General features: G+C 36.6%; 1 protein-coding gene across 1 annotated transcript in view; it reads right to left on the bottom strand.

Annotated features, from left to right (window-relative positions):
- Positions 1-26134, bottom strand: part of CALCRL (calcitonin receptor like receptor) — a 62672-nt gene that overhangs the window by 17649 nt on the left and 18889 nt on the right. Inside the window, exons 2-6 of the mRNA XM_082055391.1 lie at positions 10911-11010; positions 9588-9732; positions 8056-8166; positions 7023-7135; positions 3919-4010 (exon numbers count right to left, since the gene is read on the bottom strand). Coding sequence (XP_081911517.1) covers positions 3919-4010; positions 7023-7135; positions 8056-8166; positions 9588-9732; positions 10911-10961 — 512 coding nt within the window. The 5' untranslated portion in view covers positions 10962-11010. The remainder of the gene's footprint in view (positions 1-3918; positions 4011-7022; positions 7136-8055; positions 8167-9587; positions 9733-10910; positions 11011-26134) is intronic.

Genomic DNA, 26134 nt, shown 5'->3' with positions numbered 1-26134 from the left:
AGAGTATATTGAAATCTGTTGAGAATGGGATAGATGTAACAAGAAACAAAATGACTCCACTGAACAAGAGAGACAGTAAAAAAAGACTGGCTATAGAGGAGATTGCACTTTGTGGTTGCATTCTCTGCAACCATCACAAGAAGTGTGTATGAAGCACCCCACAGACACGTGGAATACGTTAACAGGTTCAGATATGCACAGTGCAATACCATGAATCAGGCAGAATTTCTGCAATTCAAACCTTGGAGCCTTGAGACATTCTCAGCCTCATGTCATGAAATGTGGGGGAAGGAAACCACTCTAGAAACCAGGGCTGCCATGCAGCACAAGGAACTACCCTACATGAACCTCTGCTTGCCAAGTGTTATTTGCCTGAAGAAAACAGAAAAGTGTCCAAAAGACAGAACACAGCTTTGGATGCAAATAAAATGATAAAGTATTTTCCGTTAGGCTTTTAAAATTTTATTTTGTCTTTGGTTTTAACGCCTGAAACATATAAAGCTTTGATTATTATAATATGCTGGGGTTTATGTTCTTTGAATATGTATTTTTTTCCTATATGGCTTATATATTAAAAGGAAGACAACACTAGATTCCAGCTAAGGGCCTTACATAAACAAGTCCTGAAGGACTCTGGAATTCTGTCTGCTTATTGTTAAGAGTCAAGGCACAGGCAAGGAAAAGCACGTACAGCTAACGGGGCCATCTCTCAGGGTCATCCAGCAGCTGTTCCTGTTGCATATTCAAACACACCCATTCACACCCACCTCCACCCAGGCATAAAAAGATTGAAAGGATCACCGGACAAGGAACAAGAAAGCAAGACTGATGACATTTAGAAATGAAGACTGCCTTTGGTAATAAAAGGATTTTTTCCTAAGCCTCCCCACCCTCCCTCCTCTGTTATCCTTCCTATATTGCTTTTTCTGAATGTTTTTCTTAATGACATAATATCCTTTAATCACTTAATTCTCATAATTATGATCTAAGAACATTTGAATGACCTACTCCTGGATTAAACCATGTACAGTAAAAGAAAAACAGACCTCCTGTTAAATTACCTATTTCTCTTCCTATTTTGACTCCTGTATGTCTTGGGCATTAGGAAAAAAAAAAAAAAAACAAACCACAACACAACATTTCTCCAAAAGAAAAAAAGACAGCATTTTCAAAACCCCACAGATGCGGTTGGGCTCTAATTTTTAAGGTATTCAAATATTGCAAAATTCAACCAGTGAGAGCTGCCTATGCACCTAAGGGGAATTATCTCTCCAGCTGGAATCAAGTGACAGTGACTTAAGAACCTCCTGTCACTGTCTCACTCCATCCCCCAGCTGTTTGCCCACTCTGTAAGCGCAGTGTTATTCTCTGAGTGCTGTCATGGGATCTGACACAATGCTTGATCAATAACTTCTTTAGTTCAGGTGGGGGCTGGTTTTGTTTGGTTTATTTTTGTTTGGAGTTAGGGGGCATCTTTCCAACGATAGCTCCCTTTTCTCTGAACTTACTCTTAAGTTTTCTCTTGCCTTGTTTCTCTTTATGAAAACCATACAACTATTTTAACAGATTTATAATAAACACACATGATTTAGACTATGCAGCAGAACAAGAGAAAGCAGAGCCACTGCAAGAAGTTACTTCTGTGCGTCACAGATGAATTTTCAGAGAGGAAGATTGGAGTTCCAAGTTTATAGCCCATTTTATGCTATTAAACCAAGAACTCAAATCCACTTGGGGAACACACGTCACAGACTGGACAAGTATTTCCAATGAGACAATTTTCTGAAGAAAAACCAGAATTTCAAATGAAAAAATAAATGCGCAAAAACATTGAAAAGTTGAAGACATTTGAAAAAAACCTGTCATTTCTCCTATGGAGAAAAGTACCACCTTTCTTGTTAAAGCTAAAGCTATTCTAATGGTCAATCCAGCAAATGTCATCTGCAAACTATCAACTGACTAACAGAATAAATTCTTCGGAAACATGACAAATTCAAAGGCATCCAAAAAAAAGGTTCACAAAAAAAAGGTTCACCTGTTAAAGCTATGAATATTTAAACAAGTTTTATGTATCAGCCGATATATAATACATCCTGGTATTAATCTAGATCCTTAAATATCCTTCTGGTACTAAAAATACTTTAGAGGAACTGTACATCCCAAGAGAACAGCTTGTGGAGGACTTTCTTTAGCTTCCTTTAAATTTTGTAATTTCCTTTTATATCCCAGCATAACCACAGTCTAGAAATTGCAGTTTGTGGGTCTGGATTAATTCCCTGTGGTTCTCTACATAGAGATGATCCTTCTGCCAGCGGGAGAAAAAATTCCCAGGAGGTTAGACAAACATGGCATAGTTATAACGGTAACAAAGCAGATCACCTGCTTTGGCAGTAAGTGCCACAAACCAGGATGACATTGGCTTGGTTTTCCCATCATAGTACAGAAAAATCATGCTTTACCATCTTTGAACTTTTAAAATCATATAGTATTCCAAATCGTTTTGTTTTCTCCTGAAAAATCTATGTTAAAGCATTTTCCCTGTCACATCAGGTATTTAGTCTGTTGTGACAATTTTTTGTGACAGTTATAGCAACAGTACAGCGCTTTTTATGCAAAACCAAGCTTCTTATAAGGACTCAGAGCCATTTCACAGATTAATTTTGTGAAGTGAAAGTAAATTTGGAAACGGTAAACATTGTTTTTATGGGTGATATGCAAATAAATGGATTAAAAAACCTACAAATATTTTGGTTTGTCCTCATGAAAAGAAGTCAGAAAAAGCTGAAAAGTCATCTTGAATACTGAATTTCATAAAGACAGGCTACAAAATTAAAACACTCTGGTTTGTTGGGGGTTTGTGGAAATGTCTCAGAACCTGGGGAGATAAAGTATATCTAACTTGGAAACACCATAGTCAGCCAGAAGTGACTAAAAAGGATAATTTTGTGTCAGATATTGGCTACTCCTACATAATCAAGTCTAGAGCATGACAAAAACATCTGAGCTAGCCCCACGGTTGCTGATGTATGCAATATTCATATATAAGTGCTAGAAAAAAAAAAGATGGAGTGAGACAGTAGGGTATGGTGGTAAGAAACAGACAAGATAGTAGAGCAGATCTATATTATTCATTGAAAAATGATGCAGAAATGACTAAACTAGTGCCAGTTACCAAGGAAAGCCCACACCGTGCAGTGCAGGGTTTGGCAGAGGTAACATCTCTCTCAGCTACTAAAGCCTCAGCAACTTAAAAAAAAAAGTCTTTCAGAGGAAAGAAAAGAAACTAAGTTCACTAAATGTGAAGTAAAAAGTAGACTGATTTTAAAAGACGTGCACATTGTATTAGAAGTTGTTGTGACACTGGAGATACACTGCTCAAACTCTCTTTCAAGAAGGTAACACAATAACTGTTAGTGAATGTGACATAACTGTCCCAGACATAATACGGTGAATAAAAAAAAAGGATTATTTTTATTATTCCTCTTAGCTCTTAGCCTTATTTCCTTTATAGTTTATCGTATTTTGTGGCCACCTACTTTGGGATGTTACTGCAGCTATCACATGTCATCAGCATTTTGGTTTTATTTGCTCTTCAGTTTGGTCAATGCTTGGAATATCCACACTGTAACTTATTATCAAAAAACCACACAAACCCACAACAAACAAACAAAAAAAATTTCCCATTTCTTATTTTCAATATATTCTACAGCTTTTGGTTTGCCGATTTGGGATTTTAGGTTTCTGAGAAAAGAAACCTAATATTTTATTACAATATAAGGTTCAATGCCAAAACAATATTCTGACTTTCTTCTCCTTCTTGCTCCATCTAATTTCATTGGAATGGCTAGCATTTCACAGTATTGAAACTAGAATTGTTGCAATCACTGATATTTGGTAAAGGATTTTAACTATACTTACTTAAAATAAAAGAATATGCCAAGAGAAATCAGAAGTGATGCAATTGAAAGACCATGTCCGATGATGGCCAAGTAATACAAATTCAGAGCAGTCTGCAATACAAGAACAAAACCAAGCACCTGTGATGTATACAGAACTGTTGTTGATAAAACACATACATCTCTTCTGCATATAAAATGACTACAACAGGATTAAAAAAATTAAAACATTACAGATAATGATGAGTCAAGTCCAGAATCCTGCAAATCAATGTATTACTAAAATATCTTTCTGTAGGGCAGACAACAGATTTGTTGACGCCATCACTAGGTTCCTAATATATACTGGTATGTTTTTTTCTGAGTATTTACGTGAATTTAGCTATTTATGCTACTGCACTGGGTGTATTCCTGTCTGAGGCTTGATCCATCTACTAACACAACTCTTAACTAAAACACGTGCTTCCTAGAAGAATTTGATGTCGTTTTTCCTCATAGGTTTTTACTTACAATTTGAAGATGCTTCCTTCAAAGCAAGCTGTGATTATGATACTGGATTTTTTTTAATTCAGCATTTAAGGAAGAGTGTGACAAAAAATTAAGAATTACTCAAAAATCATTAAGACTAAACAGTCTCGTTAAATACACCTACAGTCAAATTAGAAAATTATGAAAAGCTGGGTAGATACCAAAGTTAAAAATGTGGAAATAGTGAATTAATATTTGGAATACATACAACAGGTTATGGTTAATTCTTTGAGTTAATAAATATATTAAATTCCACTAGTAACAATGCCCTGCTTTCAGTCACGGAACGTGTCTCACAAAATTTCTCTTGTTGCATTAAATGTAAGATTATAATTGCGCACATAAGGAAATGAAGATTTTCAGGTTGAATCTTATATTATACTATCATAATAAAGCATAACTATCTGGATTCTATAGGAAGAATTAGAGCATACATACAAGTACTCATATACTCCAAACTGTGTGCATTCTCTGAACTTATTATTCCAGTTTAAGACAGAGTAACTGCAGCCTGCTACATACATTGACTTTTGAAAGAATATAAAAGATTCCAGGCAAAGCTTTAAGAAGGTTATGAGACAAGGGTACCTCTTTTGCAAATTATTGTTAATTTTTAAAATGAGCCATTAAAAAAAAAAAAAAGGCAACTTTCAAAAAAATTTGGAAGTGAGAAAAAACAAGGGTTGCCCCTGAAACACTGGAACTTGGTTATGTATACATAATGACAGCCTTTCTATGACAGGTCCATATCACTGCCTCCTTCGGTGACTGATTTTGGCAAAGGAGCATGTTAAGGATTTAGAAGATTTCTACACAATTTAGAACTGGCACAAACCACTGGTGCAGCAGGGACTGCTAATGAGGGCAGTAACAATAAGAATTGAACAATGGACAACAGTCACATTTAATGTGCATTATCTAACCCGCCTTCTGAGCACAGTGAAAAGATAATATTGTTCAACATAATGATACACAGAACTGTAGCAAGCAGTAAGGCTTTACTCAGAGCTGTTATTCCATTTAAAGAATAGCTTTTGATGTGTGACAGCCTTGAAATATGCTGGCAAAACAGCCTGAGGGAAACTAGCTCCTTATTCATGAAGGACCTGATCAGATCTGTTCCTGTCTGAAGAATATTCTCTCCGTTTGCAGACAAATATTAGCAAGAAACAATGAATTATAGCATCTCTGCTAGCAGAATTAAACCTCCCTTAATGTATTCAATGTCCTGTGATTTCAGAAAAATGCCTGATTAGCATCTCTTACCACTTTTTCTCAACATGGTTTTCTAAGTATATCCCCTAAAGCACTCACAGCAATGATGCAGGCAGTTAGGATCTCTATTAGATGCCAGTGTTCTTGACACAATGTTCTATTATTGAGCTCTTTTCCATGAGGTCCAAATTAATTTACAGTCTATCCTGATCTGCATTTTATATTCTTAGCTCTTGGGCATTTACAATTTCAATTTATTTACTGCTTCTTCCCATGGCCGAATGTTTCATGATGAATACTAATGAACATACAGTTGGGCGAAGGGGCCAAAATATGCCATTTTTTCCATTATATCCTCACATTTCACAGACTATCTCAGAAACAGGGCATTTGGAGCTTTGTTTGGTGGTGTGTTCTGTTGTTGTTGTTTTGTTTCTCCTAAATCTGTCAATGGATGGGCATCCCCAAGATAAACTGAAATATAAAAAAATACCATCTTTACAGATACCCACATGGGTATGTGTGCATAGAGTCTATCCTTGGTGTACAGAAAACAACTCTCACAAAGCATTTTGCTGCCTGGCCTGAGATAATTTTGGATGCTTGAAAAATTTCACTTAAAACACAAAAAATAGATTTTTCCATTTGTGTGAACAGCTTAATATCTCAGACACTGAAAAAATGGCAGTTGGGAGCCAGGATGGAAGATATTAGCAGGAAAAGGATCACAAGGGGAAACAAACCCTATCTACCACTTCTAATCATTTACTTCCCTTTGACCTCCAAAGATCCTGTGGTGAATCCACTCAACAACAGCTTGTCTGAGCTTTTGTACAAAAGATTAGCTCTGCTTTTCACACTGGGTGAAAACCAAACAAACATCCAAACTCTACGTAAAAGCTGCCTTGAAGACGTATTAACCCTGAGTAAAACTTGGGTTGTGCACCTGCTGACAACCTCTGTCACTGTGAGTTAATTGGATCAACACACGGACTCAGCACATCTTCCAGAAATGTGCAAACCTCCTGCAGTTCTGCAGCGCTTGGACCCTACTTCAGAATTCCAGAGCAAAACGTCAAGGTCTGCTCTTATAAAGCATATCCTTTACTTACCAGTAGATGACTGTGGATGACCTAACAAGTACTAGTACCTACACATTTAAAATACCCGTAAACAAAAATATTTGAAATCAACTGTAGAAGACAAAGCAGATGGGTTGGGATTTTTTGAGACTCTTTTGCAAGATTCACCTTTTTTATTCAACATGCTTTCTTCTTTTTGGATTCTGATGTTGCATCAACTCTGCCATTCTAGTTTTGAAACTTGTGAAATTTTTCTAATCAGTTTCTTAACACAAGTGAAGTGAATTCATATTTTTCCTACCTTCACTTTTTCACGCGTATAGATATTACACTGGGTATAGTTGGTCCACGTCCTGTTGCTTTCTGGGTGTTTAAACCAATTCCCACTTGGATCACAGATCTTCGTAACTTTTTCTACAGTCAGTCAAAGCAAATGGAAAGAAAAACAAAAAAGAAAACCAAAAGAAAAACACAACAGTCAGCACCGAAATTCTACTTCCTGATGCCTAGTATTTATGGAAGAATGGCAAACAAATGACAACTTTATTAATAGGACTAGAGAGACATTGCTTGTTACTATGAATTCTGAGAAACTAGAGGCCATTGCTTTGGCTTGGCAATGGCATGTGATATGTTTTTCTTAAGAAAACAAATAGATTTCCCTCCTCCAATCCAGTAAGTATCAAAATATATCAAACCAACTTTTAGAGAACTACCAGATGAACTGACAAGAATATTCAAATGGCTTGTTTAACATCCAAGATCTCAACTGAAGTTTGACATCCTACCACTGTAAATTAGGACTGGACAGTCAGGAAAACATCAATAAAGAAACTGCTCAAGAACCAAAGTGGAAGATTTCTATCATCAAATAGAAAGAGGCGTGAAAGGACCCTGGGAAATGCTAAATGCAGTAGAAAGAGACAAGAGTGGAAGTCTATGACATCTTCCACGTGCTCACAGATGCAAAATTTAGCCTACAGAAACAGATTCACTTGCAGGAGAAACTCTTGTTGACTTCAAATGCTAAATTGAATAAGTCATATTTCTGCTTGTCTGTCAGAGAAAAAAGCTCATCTCTAAGAGGGAAAAACTATGATCTAACTTCAATTTCTATTTCCTAACATACAGAATCCCTCAAGGACATATTTCAGAAAATAAAATAATTAACTTGTCAGTTTTCTCTCTGATAAAGGGAAAATGCAAGTAACGGGTTTGGAGTTACTGAAATTCTGGAGCATTAAGGACTTGAGTGGGAAAAACAGGAGGCACCAAGCACCCCAAACCTCATTTTATTAAGGAATGTGTTGATGCAGAAGCCCATACACACTTACCTGATGGGTTGAAATCCTGAAAGTAATCAGGACAACGCTGTACTGACACAGTTCCAGCAGCAACGTCACTCCAGCACAACCAGCCATCCCATGTCCTGTTACAGTAAGGACCTGCAAACAAGTAGACACGTGATAATAAAATAACAACCTTTCTTTCACAACATTCAATCAAAAGTAAGATGTAAGACTGCATAAGTAAGTTTCTCACAGCAAGGAGAAAAGAGGAAATAGAAACGTAAGATTTAGCAATAGCTAATTAAAACTCCGCTTAATAGAAATAGTTCCTTATATGTACATGCCTTTGAACACATTTTAAAATCTATAATTGTTCATCCTGACATGGTCTACATCTACAATTTACAAACCTCAGATCTAGAGCACAGTAGGCAAAACAAACTAAATCAATTCAGACCAGATAACTCACAGTAATGAAGAGCCTTAAGCTTGGAAAGACCATTTTACTGAATTTATTTACATTTTGGATGTATGCCAAGCTTACACATGTGTTTACTAGTTCGTTGCAAACACAGTGGTATCCCATCAGAGAGCCTGGCTGGGAGGCAGCCTCAGGCAGAGCTGAGCCTGCAGCGGTCATCGTGAACAGACACTTCTCGACGTGCTCCAGGGACAGGGAATCCACAGTGTCCCCTCAAGAGCCTGTTTCAAAGCCTCATCTCACCCACACAAATTCTAACATCTAAAGTAAACCTCCTTTGACAATGAGCTAGGGTTTTATAAATAAATCCTTTCCCAAATGACAATGCAGAATGACTGACCCTCTCTACAAATTTGAAGATGTTTTTAGTATCTTCCTTCAGTTTTCTTTTTTAAGCCTTAATAATGCATCCTCTCCATCTCAAAGGCTGTATTTTTCAAACATCATGTAATTCCTTCTCATCTGAAGATTTTCCAATTTGTCCAGATCCTTCTGAAGCTGGACAAAAGCTTACCCTATCATACCCATATCCATTTCTGACCTCCAGACATTCAGTTCCTCCAAAGAATCATTTCAGAAGAGGAAAAAAAACTCATTGTAAAAGAATGCGATTATCTCTTCTTGCCTCAAAAGCCATTCAATGTTTCCAGAAGTTATAAAGCCAGAAACAGTAAATACAGCAACAGCTAGAGTTACTGAGGTTAGCTCCAAATAAGTTACCAGCAAAGGCATTAATGACATTAAGACAATCCTCAGAGTGGGCAAATTGTGCATATCAAGACACTTTCAATTTTTAAAGGCAAATGTGACCAGAGAGACAGAGATATTATGAGAGTGTGAAATGAAAGAAAGTGGTGAGATTAATCATTCAATAAGCAGACATAAAAGCTTTGTGTTATATAAGAAGTCGTGCTATCGGCAGGTAATATATTATTTTATCTTCATGTATCCTGAGGTGACATTTCAAAAAAAATTCAGTTACAGCCTGAAAAAATAATTGCTACCAAGACAAGAAATTAATATAACTAAAGGATCCTGAATTACTATAATTAGATCTATTGACCTTTGTAAAATCTGATAAGAAAATAAGCTTTACCTTCTTTCTTATGAATAGGATCTTGCATAATTTTCTGGTAGCATTCATACTGTGCTGTCATAATTTTATTCCGTGTAACACTCAGTTGAATGAAGTCCTCCGTCATGTTCTGATGCCCTTCGGATGGTATAGCAGCAGCATAAAACTAAGAGGAAAAAGACTTTTTGTAGCAAGCCATGTACAAACTCCAAAATAAAATTCTTAAACCTCAATCTTTGTAAATATTATTTTTAAATGTTATTTTACTGAAGGAAAATGACCTTCAAATCTTATTACTGACAAAGTGTACGTTTTTCTGGTTAATTTAGCAATTCTTCCTACTCCTGAATCTTGACAAATATATCTTGAATGAGCATGCGGGAATAAAAATCTGCAAGATTTGTAAATAAAAATGGGAAAATATACAGAAAGCACTGAGACAGTCAGAAGCATATAAACAGCTTTTGCAAAATCCATTAAAACATACTGAAGTTACATTAGTGCAAAAGACATTTCAATTGGGCCCAAAATGATCCTTTATGAAAAGAGACTTTCCATACACTGTATATATTGAAGTTTTTGGCTTGTTTAAAGCTATTTGGTTTCTTTGTAGTCTTGTGAACCATAAAGTCAACCCCCAGAATATAAAAGAGTATTTAGAAGATATAACATCTACTTTTCCAGTTCTTATAAATAAATAAATAAATAAATAAATTAATTAATTAATTAAAAACCCCCAAACAAATCAAACACACAAAAACCCACAAAAAAACAACAAACACAGACAAAAAAAATCCCCAAACAAACAAAAAACAACCAACCAAACAAACAAAACAAAAAAAAAAACCAAAAAACAAAAAACAAAAAATCACAAACTTAAGAAAGTGGATCTTGATCAAAACCTGAACCTTTTAAGTGCATTTTTAAAACAAGTCAAATATTTTATGGGAAGCTAGTGAACTTCATGGAAAAACCAAGCTGCAGATTGAAATTCTGTATCATACAAAAGTCACAAGGATTTCCTCTGAATCCGAGCTAGATGCCTCCTCCGCTCCTCCGGGGGTCTGCACAGTACTGCTTATATGTCACTTGTCAACTGTTACCGTAAAGTTCTCTGCTAGCAAAGGATATGCTGGGTTCAACAGAGGTAAATACTATTTCTGTTCCTTTAGCACAGGAATTAAAAGGAGAACAGAAGGTAGATAAATATCCTGCTGTGCAGAAACTACATTTGAACAGAAGATTAGTTGTTTGTGCATTTCCATATTAATAATTTCCATGGTATTCCGTACACACTTGTTAAAACTGGAAGTGATTACAAAAAAAAAAAATTGTAAGACTCACCACAGTAACTGACATGAAGAATAGCAAAAATGTCGTCCAGTTTTTTGTCATTTTTATATCTGGTGCTGTGAATTCTATATGGTAGCTGAAAAAATTCAAACTGCAATGGAAAAAAAGTAGGATGAAATTCAGTAATTCATGAAAGCTAAAAGTGATAAAAGAGTTTATGTTTTCTTTCTGAATTAAAACAAACCAACAGAGATCCTCTCAATTTTTATTAACGCATACTGATGCCATGTGATATACATGGAGAGGTACAATATGATGTGAAGAAAACGCACTCAATTCACCAGCGGTGAATTCCAGCAGGAGGGTTTTGCCTGCACTGCTGTCTCCATCGCCTCCACTCATCCCAGTTCTCCAGGGGGTTTGACTCAGGCAGGTAGTTGGCATCAACTCTAACACAGATATGTAGCAATTAGCCCTGAGATATGAGTTGACTCGTGACATCTCTGCCTTTGGGCAAACTCCAGTTCAGTTTACTCTGAAGTGAACTCAGACTTTCACAAAGACCCACACAATAATTTCCCACTCTCTTCATACCAGCTGACTTGATTTTGCCATTTCTGGAGGAACTGATCTAGCAAGTAGCCACTTTATCTTGAAGCTACAACTCTGCAAGGATGACAATGGCAATGCAAGAATTGTGAGCTGGAAACTAGTTTCTTTATCTGCAGTAGCTGGAAACTAGTTACTGTATCTGTACTTTGAAGAAAACAGAACTACCCAAACTAGCCATAATCATCTTACAGTGTAGACTATTCTTGAAGTGTAAAATGCACCTAAAACATACAGTATACAAAATTATTTATTGAGCACCCAGACCACCTATTAAGCATAACCCTGTTGTGAAAACTTCCTCAAAATGAAGGGAAATATGTAAGAGATTTCTCATGCAATATTTCACTGTCTCCTGCAGTTTGCTGAGAAGACCACAAAGCTGAGCCTGGAACTGAGGTCAGAGCTTCTCTTCTGCTTGCATGGTAGCAAGCAGAAGAGTTCCCTTGTACAGATTAATTCACTGAGACTGGATCCTCAACACAACTATAATACAACAGACAGTGTTTCGTAAGATATACTGACTACAAACTATGAGATCACTGCTGTTTACTGTACAGCTTGATGCAAATACAATAAATGTGTTGTAAAATCAGTTACTGTTCTGTCTAACCTGGACTAAAACTATATCAGTAATCTTCCCTCTATTTTTGCCACTGGCACACAGTCCTCTGACAATGATTGCTGGAAATTGCACAGGTAATTCAGCGAGACACTGAAATTCAAGTATGCTGTTCTGAAGGCTCTTAAAACATTAACAGAAAGACCAATGAGCATACATGAAATATATTCTCAGTTTGAGCTAATACTTCTCTGGAAAATCCACATGTGATGAGAACTGCAGTGAACAGATAATTGTAAAAATCACTATCTGTTAGGTAAAGAAAAATCTAAATACCTACGTGTAGTGACTAAAGACTGACTGAAAACCAAATACAAATGGAGATATCTAAATTAGCAAAAAGGCACGATGATATCAATTCTTCGTGATAATTGAGGGCAAGGGAGATTAATTCAAGCCTATCACAAGTTTCATTCATTTATAGTTGTGTCTGTTTGCCTAGGAAGGGGAAATAAAAACAAAAGGCAAGTGTTTTGTGGTTTAAGGAAATTGGAATTAACTACTTGGTTGTAAAGTAATTGAGTAATCTTCTCTCTACAAAGTATGCCAAAGCATATCTGCACAAGGTTAAAAACCACAAATGATGTGCACAGGACAAGCACAGATGAATCAAGCAGAATAAAGCAACCACAGTTTAGTGTATGTTTTTCTATATATGTATACCAGAGTTCAAAATATTTTTTCTATAATAGTTCCAAAAAACAGTTGCTAAAACAAATGCTGCAAATTTAAATGCCTACTCAAATATCACCCTCACTTAGCCTTGCTTATTTTTATTTATCTAAAAGATACAGTATCATATAAATGAAGGCATAATTTATCTGCTTTGAATCGCGGTCAGTGATTGTTTCTGTTTCAAAATATCGGAAGTCACCCCTCAGCAAACTTCCTTTAATGGTCCAAATCTTTTCATACCTAGCAGTTTTGTAGGCATTCCCTACCAGCTATTCCAGTATCCAGTACTAAATTATTAATTCTTCCCAGGAGATAAAAGATTAAGTGTATTATTCACTCCATACTTTCCACTCCTTTCTCAAAGTTGCCAACTGCAAAAAACTTAGATATATCAATAAAAATAATCTGTTTTCTAAACATCACTACTTTTGGACTCAACTACAAAATGTAGGATGATGAAGGTCATTTAGATGCCTATTTGGACTTCAGAAAAACATTTCTTGCATCATTACATGAATTCATTCACTCAACATTTATTCCAGTTAGTCTGGATAAGAGCTTTTGCAGGAAAATTAAAAACTTTCTTAAGAATGGACAGCAACATAGTCCATTGATTGAGATAGCAAGCCAGTACTGCTCAGAAAGTCAGGCTGCTTTTATTAATCATCTGTTCTGATGAGATGCAAAACAAATATAACACTCAGAGTTGTTCCTCTCAGAGCTGGGAGGTATTAGATGCACAAGAAAGTAATAATAAAAGAGATCCTTTCTTAGGATACTTTAAATAATAATGCTTCCCAAGTTGTTCTGCTGTTAAACATCTTTCAGAATTCTGCTGTGGGGAATAGAGGACAACTGTATCGGACTGAGATTAATTTGAGTGTATTGAATGTTCACTTCAGGGAAAAGATGGTGGAAGCTTAGACAGAATCCTGACTCTCACTCTGTGACAGTGGGGATCTGAACAAAAGCCAGCAGGACCATGATTTACACAATAGGTATTGAATGAAGCTGTACAACTACTAGCAGTCCTCTGGCTTAAGTATTTTCCCAGTAAAAGAGAATGTCAGTGGGAAGAGAATGAGGAATTGCAATAGCAAATCAGATCTTCAAAATCTCATTTTTATTTGTAGTGTATTTTGTACTGAAGACTGGGATAGCTTAAGAAAGAAAAAAAAAAAAAAAAAGGAACTGCCTGCTTTTCCTTTTTATTACATTGTCTGTTACACAAATGAATGATACTGAATGATACTCCAAAGGTTTATATCGTGTTTGTCACTAATAGCAGTGGCATCCACTGAAGAAGGAATTCAAAAGGAACTGCAGGCTGAACTGAGCCAAAATAGTCACTGGTATAGCTTTAACAGATGTTCATATTTCTCTTCCTCCTGCTTTCTCTACTGAGCCATCCTGCCTCATCAGCTGTTTCTACTTTTAACCTTTTCCTGTCCTCTCAAGAATAAATACCATCCTTGCTGAGCTCCAGACACTTCTCATTTCAATGATACAGCAAAAGGGTTAAAAAAAGGTAGTCAGCAAGAAAATTTATTTTTTTAAATTTGAATCACCTGACCATGTTTAGTACAAAAGCAAAAATACAGACAGCTTCTACCTTAAGAAGTTACCCTTAAGTCTGACTTTAAGTCAGAGTGTGGCTCTGTAGGAGTAGGATACAAGGGAGAATCTACTTAAGTCATTGCATGTACATTCACATGCATACATGAACATTTTACACTAACTGGAAATCTTTCATTTGCCCCGAAAAAAAAAAAATCTGTATAAATTACATATCTTACAGTGTGGCATAATCTTGCAACACTAAAATCGAACACATGCAAGTACAGATGTATAACCTTCCTCTCTGACTGAAAAGGGGGGCAAAATCGCTATTTTCTTGACACACCCCTTGCTGTTGTTCTAGCACTCCCTGATGTTATTTGTTGCAATACATCTCAGAAATTGCTATACATGCTATTTTGTTATTTCTGGTTCTTTTTAGAGGGAGACACACAACTCAAAGTATTTAAAACCCCAGGCAATGTTTGGTTGTTTCAGCCTAAGATACAGGCAAAACCAACAAGCTGGAAAATGCCAAACCCTTTTAAAGCCTCCCTAATTTTAATTCTTGTAGTGTACTGTTAGAAAAAAAACACCACAACAGTATTCTCAAACGGAATTACAGATAGGGCCTTCACTTACATCCCCACTCACATAAACTTTGTGAGGAATACTCTGCTCACAGAGGGGCAGATTCTCTTCTAACTAAAAGGGCTTTTGCAAGTGGGCAATACCAGCCAAACATTAATACACACCAGATTCATTTAGTCCTGAAAGTGGACTACAAAATCTTCACACTTAGAGAGCAATGCAGTTGAAAATCTTCCTGATCAGGTAAAATGCTCTCATTTGAGGGAACCACTTCTGCCAGAATTTGAACCTCTGATGGTATCACACAACATCTTACAGCTATATGTGTGGGAATTACTCCATCCTCCTAACAATGACGGGAGTTAAGAAGGCTCAAAAATAATAGTTTTGGAACAAATCTAATGTCTGTACTCACTGCCACTCTGCATTAAGACCCACGCCTCAGCAGTTGCCAACGCCTAAAACAGGTAAGACAGGAGATCAAATGAGTTCCTCCCTGAGACAATTTTTACAGTACAGAAGCATAAGCTCTTCACAGCTTCCATTAGATTTCATTGCACTGTTCTCTTCATTCAGGCAGTGATAGGGCTTCATTTTTTTCCAAATATATTCTTCATTTATATACACTTGAATGAACTGGTACCTTACCCAAATATGTCAGATACATACGTTGCTGCATTTTACTATAAACAAAGTTTAACTTACTAGACTGGTTTAAAACACTGGTACAACTCAATTGTGATGTTGATGGTACTGCTATAAGAAGGCATTCCTATCCTCACTGCAATAATTATTTTCAAACTCCCAGTGTGACCTCCTGTCTTCAAATCAGATGGATGACACATTGGGAAAAATAGAACAAAAATTTAAAAATGCTCCTCATACTATTTTGAACTCACTAGGAGTACTATGATGGATCATCACGTGTACCACTAGTAGCGAGCAGCAGCATGAAGGCAGAACACTACAAAGAGCTCATCTGAGAAATGCAGTGGCTTACAAAGGGATCAACTGAGATCCCTCCTTGCACTGCAGGACAAAGAGGCTTATAGGGCACATAGAGACCTCCACAAGTGAACCAGTAATTAGGAAAAGATTTGCAATATCCATATAACCGCCATGAAAAGTACTATAGGAAAGAAACCCAAAGTTTATAAACAAGTCAAGTTTCTTTAGACATTTCATTCTCTGAACCCACAGCATTGCTCGCATGCATGGAGATGTTAAAAAATGCCACACTGAAACATGCTGAAACAGAGCTGCATATCTCAGTTTTACTGTTCTACTCTTTTATAATAATTTCATCACGCATTAGGTGGTAAGTTCAGCTATTTATTTCTTGGGCCACACGCTATGCATATCTCCAGGTCTCAGTCTTATTGCAAATACAAAATTAGGTCTAGTTCACAAAGATGCTTCATATCTTTTGTTCTCCCTATTAGCATGCATATTTTGTTGGTTTGGGTTTTGCATCTCTCTAGGTGCTTGCCAGAGGCCTTGCAGAGATCGCAGAACCATCTTTAGATAAGATTACACAGATTAAATTACCCCTGTGTACTTTTTCCCATTAATAGCTTTTGGCTACTGTTCAGCTAAGTTTTGTCTCCTGTATGCAACAGGAATTACTAACAGTAATTCTCAACACTCTTGGCCAGTTCTAATAATACCTAAAATCATAAAAACCTCTCATAGAGTGACAGTGGTGTTATTTTTCGCCGGGGAGGAGGGAACTCTCACTGTTTTGTAACACTTTTCTTCTTCTGTTTAGTTCACAGGTTTGGATAACATTGTAAATTATCATGAAAAGAAACATGGGCTGCAGAGGTCCCGTTAAAAACCAAACCAGTCAACAAAAAACCACCACAACTAAACCTTCTGAATGAGGGTTTTGAGGAGAAAACCTCCACAATGTTCTTCCCCTGGAATATTCTGCAACCTCTGCTCCTGGGCAACATTACTTCTCTCCACATAGTAGACTGCAGAGCTAAGATGTTTTTTTGTCTTTGTCCATCACGCCAATTCTGGCTCTTTAAAGCAGGACTTCCACTGATAAAAAAAGGTAGAGTACTTCCTCCTCTATTTTTTTTTTCCCCCCACAGACAGGTCCTCTCTTGGCCTCTGTGCTTTTAGTGCTTTTCCTATATGAAGGCTTGTCACCGTTTACTACCCCTCCTTCTCAAATATGATGAACTTTCTATTGACTCAAGAACACGTGAAGCTCGCAGTAGCAAACGCTGCAATTGCATGTGGAAGACAGGCAGGGACTCAATTAGGGCCATAGTTACAATTTGGAAGGATATCTTACTGTCCCAAATAAATGCATCATACAAATGTTAAAAATATCAAAGCAAAGTAAAATTATTTAGGATAAGAGACAATACCCTACATTTCCAAAACTATTTCACAGTGTTTTCTGGGTTATATTATTTTCTGCCAAAAGTACGGATTTTTTTATTTTTTTTTTTTTTAAACAGAAAACTCTGTCAGAGTCTCAGAGCCCAATACAGTATAACTTTCTTATTTCTAACCTGAAATGAGAAAGCAAGAGCTGGCAGCAAAGAACCAAACTTTACTGTAGAAATCAGTTCCCCAGTAACACATTTCTTTACATATTTTATCAAAATTCAAAAAACTCAGGATAATATTTTCCCCATTACTTACATTTTTTAAGTGATAGTATTTCACAGTGATATTAACACCCAAAATACTTCCCTCTTGAGGAACTACTTGTTAATTGAATGCAACTGATTCTGGCAAAGCAAATCTTTACCAACAGAGCAACACGGCTTACTCTCAAAGACACAATTGTGATTTCCAGCAGTTTATACTTACTAATGCCTTCAAATTTTTAAGTGAGTGCTATTTGTCTATCACTCTGTAAGCACTTGTTATGGTTACTTTACAAACTTCACCCTTTTCACCCCACAGCCCTAACCCAAACTACACCTTGATGTCTAAAATCCATCAACTACATAAAATCCATAGCTACATAAGTTATCAGGTATAACTTGCCAAGTTCAGTTGAACGTTCTCTAAGCCATGGCAAATTCTGTAGAATTCATTCACACACAAAGAACCTCAGAAGGAATGCTGCTCTGCTGAACAAAGTTACCTGTGAAAATGCTGGAGTAGACACTATCATACACCCTAGAAAAGATTATTAATGGAAATGAAGATTACAATGTAATAACGAATTATTAAATTCCAATAGCTGATGAAGATGATTTAGTGCTCGCATTTCTCTTTTTTCTACCATATTAACTTCCTGCTACAGTAATTTTAAAATGTAGTTTAAAACATATTCAGTAAACTTTCCTTAAATTTCTCTTCCTCCAAAGCAACTTCTATGCTGTGGCAGGGATGTTCTAATTAACATGTTTTTTAAATACAAGGGGGTTGCTCATGACATTCTTTCTTTTACATAGATTTCATGCTATGAAAAAGTTTGAGAGCTCCCACATTCTTATTAGGTATATTTTAATGCCTCATTACCTTAACTGAAAATGGAGCAATATTTCCACAGACATACACAGCAAAACTTCACAGCCCAAACCCCAGAATTCATAGGATGTGTTACTGATGCAACCTCGAACTCAATTACACAGTGTAGCAAAGCATTGCAGGTATGCTACTGGAGCTATTGAATCTTCCTGCCTGAGTCCAAATTCTACTGCTTCATTCCAGATGCATATAAAAACAGTGAATATCTTAAAGATTTTAGGAGAGGCATTCAGGAAACACTGAAGGACATGGGGGCAGCCCTTAACTGAGAGCAGACATTGATTTTTTTGCTATGACTCTAGGAGAGAGAATCGAGGACCCTAAACACATGCCCCAATTTAGAGAAAACAAAAAATGTTTTCCATCTTGCTTTCCTCAGCATGCACCTGCCGATACTAATAACAACAGTGTAACCTGCCAAAAAAAAAAAAAAAAAAAAAAAAAAAAAGAGTATAGTTATCTAAATACAATTACATAGAAATCATGCTCTTAGTCATGTATTATATACATTAGTTTTAGACAGTTTGGAGAGGAGCAGGGATTTGGACTTGATGATCATTATGGGTCCCTTCCAACTTGACATATTCTATGATATATGTGAAAATATGGTATATTCCTCCAAAGATTTCTCCACCTCCAAGCAAAATTATTACTGTTCTGAATTAAAACAATGGCAGTATGAACTTATGAATTCATCAGATAGACCTTAATACTTGTTTAAAAACCGTTGCTCAGATGCCTTAAGTTTTTTTTTTTTTGCAGACACTGCTGCTTCAAGGCTGCAGAGAGTAAACTACTGCTCTGTGTACCCCTTTCAGTCAGTGTTTTTATTTGAATCACACTGTTCAATGCTGTTTACCAAGCAACGACCCAAAAGAAATCCAAAGGTTTCTTTGTGAAAATGTTTACAGCATGAAGTCATTTTCTCAACTGGCTGAGATTTAAACGTTTTTTGTTATTTTTTCATTGACACACGCTAATTTTACAAGAACAGTATTTCCACTTTTCTCAAGGTCAGAACAAGGCAATGGGAATGGGAGAATGGGTTAACCAAAATGCATCTGGACTTTTGCTTTTTTCAGAGCTTATCACTCAGGCTTTTTCTCACTGGCTCTGATCCCATTCAGCAGTTAAAGGTATTCTATGAGTCTCACAGGTTTTGCATCATTTTCTTCTACATCCACATTTAGAATATATTATTTTTTAGGAAATGATTAATTTCTAGGTGGATCATGCCATACCACCAACTCAGAGCAGGATGGAGAGGGAGCAGGTGGCCAGGAAAGGGAACTGCTGATGCCAGCGTAAACACACTGCTGCTGCAGCCGCTGCATCGGAACCGCTGTCCTAACTTTGGGTTCACCATTGGTCAATGACTTGAACAGAACTGATGAACCAAATATAGATAAACTCTCCATGGAAATGTCAGAGCACTACAGTCTTCTGATTTTGAGTTGGATTTCTTTCATTTCTTTTTTCTTTTTTATTTTAGACATAATACAAAGAACTAAAATATCCCCAAAGCAGCTTTCTTTTCACCAGCAAAAATTTCAGATGGAAGTTCATGTCAAATATAAACGTCTTCTCTTATGGGATACTTCAAATGCATTTACTATTCCAAGAAAGTTCAGGTAAATTTAAGGCAGCTTTAGAAAAATTCAACTGGTTATACTTATTCAAAACAAAATAAACCACCAGCTACCTCAAAGACTTTACCAGGTCAACCTAAGTCACCACAGTTCAGAACATTTCCTTTTGAATTCAGAATTTCTCGTCGGAAGTCAAAAGACCAAGATCTGGAAAATTTCACCCTTTGAATATTAGACATTACAAGTTATACTACGCTAAATTATCAAAACTACTAATCCACCCTGTAGCAAAAGCCAAGAATAAGCAGCAGCCAAAACCAACCTTTTGAATTCTAGTGGTCTGAAGCTTGTCTCCTTTGCTTTTTAATTAACTACAGATACTTCCTGTCTTTCTCATGTTTTTTTCATCTGTTATATTCCTAAAATGGCATAGCAGCAAATGTTTTAAATAGGGTTCACACAGAGTGTGCTGGCCATAAAGAAGTTTGTGAGACTCAAGAAAGTTAAAAGCAGAAGTAGTTAATCTCAACAGTATGGAAAGAAATTACCTTCTATATAAATATTTAAAGCCTATATCGTTGAATAATGATACCCAGGCTGCCTACCAGTATAAGAACATCTTCTTGAGACCCACAGAGACACGGGTCTTGACTTCCAAAGGCCTATACTCAGCACAGTGAAGAACAGCAAAGGCTTGTGAATGACTTCTAATGACAGAAAATAATGGATGCACATACACAATGGACAGATTAAGAACATAACAATGTCAAAAGTTTTTTCTTTACATTTATAACCAGAGCTTTGCTTTTCATACATAACTCTCCTTCTCCTCACAGACTAGCTGCAGAAATCATCTTAAGGTAGCCATCCTGTAGGCAGTGATAAAAGGTTTTTCTATCCTCTACCTACATTTTCTTCAAGTGAAGACATATACCAAGATATTGCTACAGCCAACGATATCTTACATTAACAACATTTCCCACCAATCTGAGTTACCATTAGTGTTGTCAAATGGAGGAAAATATCATCCATCAATATTTCAGAGTCTTCTAAATGGGAATTCCCTTCGGCTGCATCCACGCCCTTCCATACCCAAAGGAATATTGAGATAAGCACAACTGTGACACAGACTGAAGCATCCAGGAGTGAAGAAACACTTGTTTTGCTAGAGTTCCTGTCAGTTTAAAAATTAATTACAGGATCACAGCAATTAACTAAGTAGCTTAACAAAATAACAAGTGAGATGCTTTGAACAGGAAGCAAACAGCTACCAAGTGATTACACTAACCTCTCTTACAGTATTTGCCCCATGCATTCCTCATTCTGATTAGAAAGCGTACATGGAGAACACAGAACAACTGGCAACAGTATAAACGCAAGAGCCTCAAACTTTTTTTGTTACATACAGTCCCCCAAAGGGTACTAATGACTGTTTGTCCATCAATGGTTTCTTGCAAAGTCTTAATTCTTTCTTTGAAATACCAGAGATTAACAACTGCTGAAAAGAGTGATGAACTGGACAGGCTGAGGTCTAACTGGCCTTATATTTCAGTTGATGTCCTATTAAATTTTCATGCTGTTAATAGAAAAGTGATTCTGTGCCATTGAAAAATTCTTGCAGAGATTATGCTGCTGGGAAAGATGTTAAAAGTTTGAAATTGCAAAAGCAGTTGGTGTGTCACATAACAATTTAGCTGGCATGCAATCTGTAAGCCACACACATATTTGATGGTCAAGCACTGCACTACTTCACCTCTTCTGAATGAGAACCGCAAGGATGACCACTACTAGGATTTCTATGTTATTGCATAATTGCATTGCATAGTACAGTCTTTTTTCAATGCATTCCATCTGTTTCGTATCACAGTATAGTAACACTGCAGCAGAATGAAATTGCACATTATCACATAAAATCCACTGCTCTTTGTGAAGCAGAGATTTTATAGACAGTGCCAGCTGCAATCTGTAGGAAGCACTGTGAATATTTCCATGAATTCAGTTAAAGATCATATGCTCAGGGTGTGGCCGTGGGAAAGACTAGTGTATCTTACACAAGTCCCTAAAGTCCAATTAGTGTTCCTTTAATTACAAACAGACTTTTCCATATCCTTCTGCCGTATTCCACCCTGGCTTACCTGAATGAAAATCAAAATAAATATTAACTATGAATATTTAAAATATTACATAAACTGGACGTGAAAATCCCTTCCTTGATAAACTCAAGTCTCACTTGGACAATGAAATATTACATACCAAATGTAATAAAACATAACAAGTACTGCAGCTACAGCAGAGGAATGGGAATCAAGCACAGCTATTCTGGTTGTAAATTATGTATGAATGTTATTTATAGGTCATTTACATATTTAAGTACATTATCTCCCCTCCAAATGTAATAATAATAATAATAATAAAGGCAGAAACATGTAATGGAAAATCTCAGTTAAAGTTTGTCAAATTTGCAAGCATCTGAAAATTTCCACTGCAAGCATGGAAAGTATTAGGTGGGTTTAACATAGGTGTCCATATTTTCTTCACACTCACATCCTGCATTTATTTTCCTGGAGGAAACAAAATGCATGGAATTTGATGGGAAGCTTTGATACAGATAACGTCTACCAAAATTAAAACACATTCAACTGAGCTTGTAATTCTACAGACCAGCTCCTGCCATTGGTCTGCAACTGCAGTGCTCACGTTCACTAGTTTTGCTAATGGACTTCAACAGCAAAACTTGGACATCAAACTTGCAGGCATTACCTACCTCAGGCTGAGGTACCAAAAGTCACCATGAAAAAATAACCTTTGTATGGATTTTTTAATTTTTTCCTGTACTTTTTAACTTAGTAAGATACCTTAAAAGGCACATCCCTTTCATGCACACCCATTTTATTCAGAGAATCTGGACTTGCACCCCCCTCAACTGTTACCCTCTCAAAGCTGTATTTGTGTGTCCTGTTCCACAGAGCATGCAAAACTTCAAATTCATCTTGCTGAGAAATTTTGTTCACAGCTGCTCGCTTGGCAGGGATCTGGTTGCGGGAGGGAGAGGGGAAGGAGGGGAGAGACAATTTTCCAAGCAATGGGGAAAAACAGTACAAAACTTTCATCATCAATGGCCTTGACATTGCTGGAGCCAACGGAAACAACATCACCCAACTGATTCCATGCGAGGGAACCATTCAGAAACAAACAAACAAAACTCCTGCATTTATTTCTATCGAGGTAGCTTATGCCAAGCTTCCTTTGGTGAAATCCAGATTTCTCCTGCATTGGCTTCCTCCTGCTGTTGATAGAACAGGATATTTGCTGAAACACAGCAGGTAATGAATGTGATATTCTGAATTAATCAGCACATATGGTGGCAACAGAACTCTCTTCTCTTTTGAAGCTGTGAGAACAGCTTTTTTTTTTTTTTTTTTCCCCCAAATGAACTATTAAGTGCTTTATTAGGGAGGTCCATAACTGGGCCAAGAGCAGATACAAAATTTCTGTACTAATTCTTAACTGCACGCAAGTTGTGGTAGGAAATGAATTCCATAACAGGTACAAGTCTTACAGACCCTGGAAGTAATTTTATAAAAATCAAAATGCTTGGTTATTGCTACAGGTCTACACCACACAACGAATAATTGACATTTCATGACCTAACTTCTCACTGCCTTAACATCTCCTGATTTCTCAAAAGAAATAAAAATTTGCAGGAATAAAAGCCGGTTGGTTCTTCCCTCCATCCAGTAAATATATTTCCCTTTCTAAGAAAAGTCTTAGAAAGCAACTACTACACTACTGTATTTTATAGCTGTTCAATGATGAGGATAGTGCAACAAAAACCCCTGCAGAATTATCTTTATTCTTCACTTTCTTTTGCAACATCCCAAATCTTTACTGACCGTGCACTGCTGAACAGTTGTTGCACATCATTCCAAAACTAGTGGCATGTTAATGATGGCATTAATTATTCTGGATATCACATAAACATTTTATAAACTAGTAAGTAAAATACTTTTTGCTTTTTCTAAGCAAAGCATAAAATGGATTAGATACAGACGCTGGTCAAGTCACACTGACGACTTTAGCTATATTTGGTTTGTCCTGATCTAAAAGACACCATCTCCCAGCTACGAATTCAGTGAGATGTTGAGATACGATCAGTTGCAACCACCAGATTAAGCAGATTAATTCCTATGTTGTTGCTATCAAACAACTTCTAACTTTGAAGTCATTATTGATCCTCGGGCTGCCTCATTCCACCACTTTACAAAGTTATGGGAGAAGAGAAATAAACCTTTGATGAGTGTTTCTAAGGAAGAGAGAACTTTAAATCTGAAGTGGCCATCACCCAGAGATCTGAACTCTGAACCCCACTTGGCTGGTCATCTCTGAGGGTCAGACATCACAAAGTGGATGACACTAAACATCTGTTGAACATCAGACTACCAAACTGATGGGAATTTCAGACTAATCCAAATGTGGGAGCCAAATCAGCTACTGAAACTCTATAGTGCTACCAAATGTAGAATGATTACACCATGAAGAAAATGGGCTCAGTTCTAAAAACAAAAACAAATTGAAAAAAAAAATCCCTCAATGTAGTCTTTTTCTGTCTAAAAACATACTCATAATTTAAGTGACTTGTCCATCACCACACTGCATGTTTTGTCATGTCTGAGGTTTAAATATCTACTCAGCGTTAAGTAATGGATTTACCATCCATTTCTGTAGGGGCTGTCAAAGGGACTGCAAAAAGAGAGTAGTCGTCCTTGAGCTAAGTAAGAGAAAACCCAGACAAATGAAAAGTCAGGAAAATTTAACCAAATATTTCTGTTAATAAATTATCAGTCATTTATTTTCCACACCAGTCTTTCATCTGTAACTGTACCCACATGTCTGTAAGATGGTCTCTGACCAAAAATTGTTATCAAAATATGGTTTGGAAATTATTGTCTGTGGTATCACTAAGGACACTTCAGATGCTGAGTTTTAAAGAACATCTCCCCCAAGAAAGATCCTCCCATACAGTGAAGGTGAAATCATTACCTAAAGTGACCTCTTGTGCCCAGCTCCACCCCTTTCTAATCTCCTGCTACCCATTCCAAGCACTCACCCTGGAGACTGAAATGCATACAACAGCATTATGGATGACATCTTTTGCAGTCATCGTAATCATGGCTTACACAATGCGCCCCAATAACTAAATACCCCTTCACATTGCGTACTACTTGCAATTATCAACTGATGCTCAAGACTACCTACTTTGTAGTAAAGTGTAATGAAACACTAGTGCCACATTCCATGAAATAAAGGTCACCTGCAATATACAGGCATTAATAAAGGTGACTTAAATACCTGATTTTAACATTCTAGCAAGCAGTCACACTGATTTCCGTGATTCCTTTATTTCTCCTGTAGAGCCGTAAGAGGAATTAGAAATCTATTCCTAGACAAGTGATCACAACAGAATCACAGCTCTACAGCACTCCAGATAATATACATTAGGTTTTATATACTTCTTGATATTTAAATTGATTTTTAAAGGAAACACCCAGTGACATCAACTAAACTAATTGTCTCATTATTGTTATTATAAATTATCCAATTGTAGTGCCAGAATGGCACTATTCAACAGAATGCTGAATGAGCAGTCTGACCTGTTAAATATGTGCTAGAGGATAAGGATGTTAGGAAAAGACAGGAACCATAAGAAAATTATTATTACTTGAAAAAGAACGTACATTCTAGATGAAAAATGTGAAAAGTGGTATGCATAATACATGTAAGAGCTAGACATCCATGTTACACCACAGAAAATTCAAAAACTAGTATCTGATAGTTACCATTACTAAATAACAGTTTTTAAAAGCTGCAGACAGAAGATTCAAGTCTTTATTTATATTCTGAAGTACTTAATCTAACAGTGATTTTGAACAACTACGGCTCTTAGTTGGGGAAATTTATTCATCATGGTCACAACACACTGCGGATTTCTCAAATCTCTGCACTCAAAACAAAACAATAGAACTGAAAGGGTGTTAACTTCAGAAGCTAATAATAGCTTTTCAAGTACCAGCACCATTAACAATTTTACTGTCCAAAAAATACTCTGGGGACATTCACAACACGTGCTGGCG

Source organism: Streptopelia decaocto (genome assembly GCF_964273445.1).
Source record: "Streptopelia decaocto genome assembly, chromosome: 6".
Lineage (NCBI taxonomy): Eukaryota > Metazoa > Chordata > Aves > Columbiformes > Columbidae > Streptopelia > Streptopelia decaocto.
This window is presented reverse-complemented; position numbering and strand designations above follow the sequence as displayed.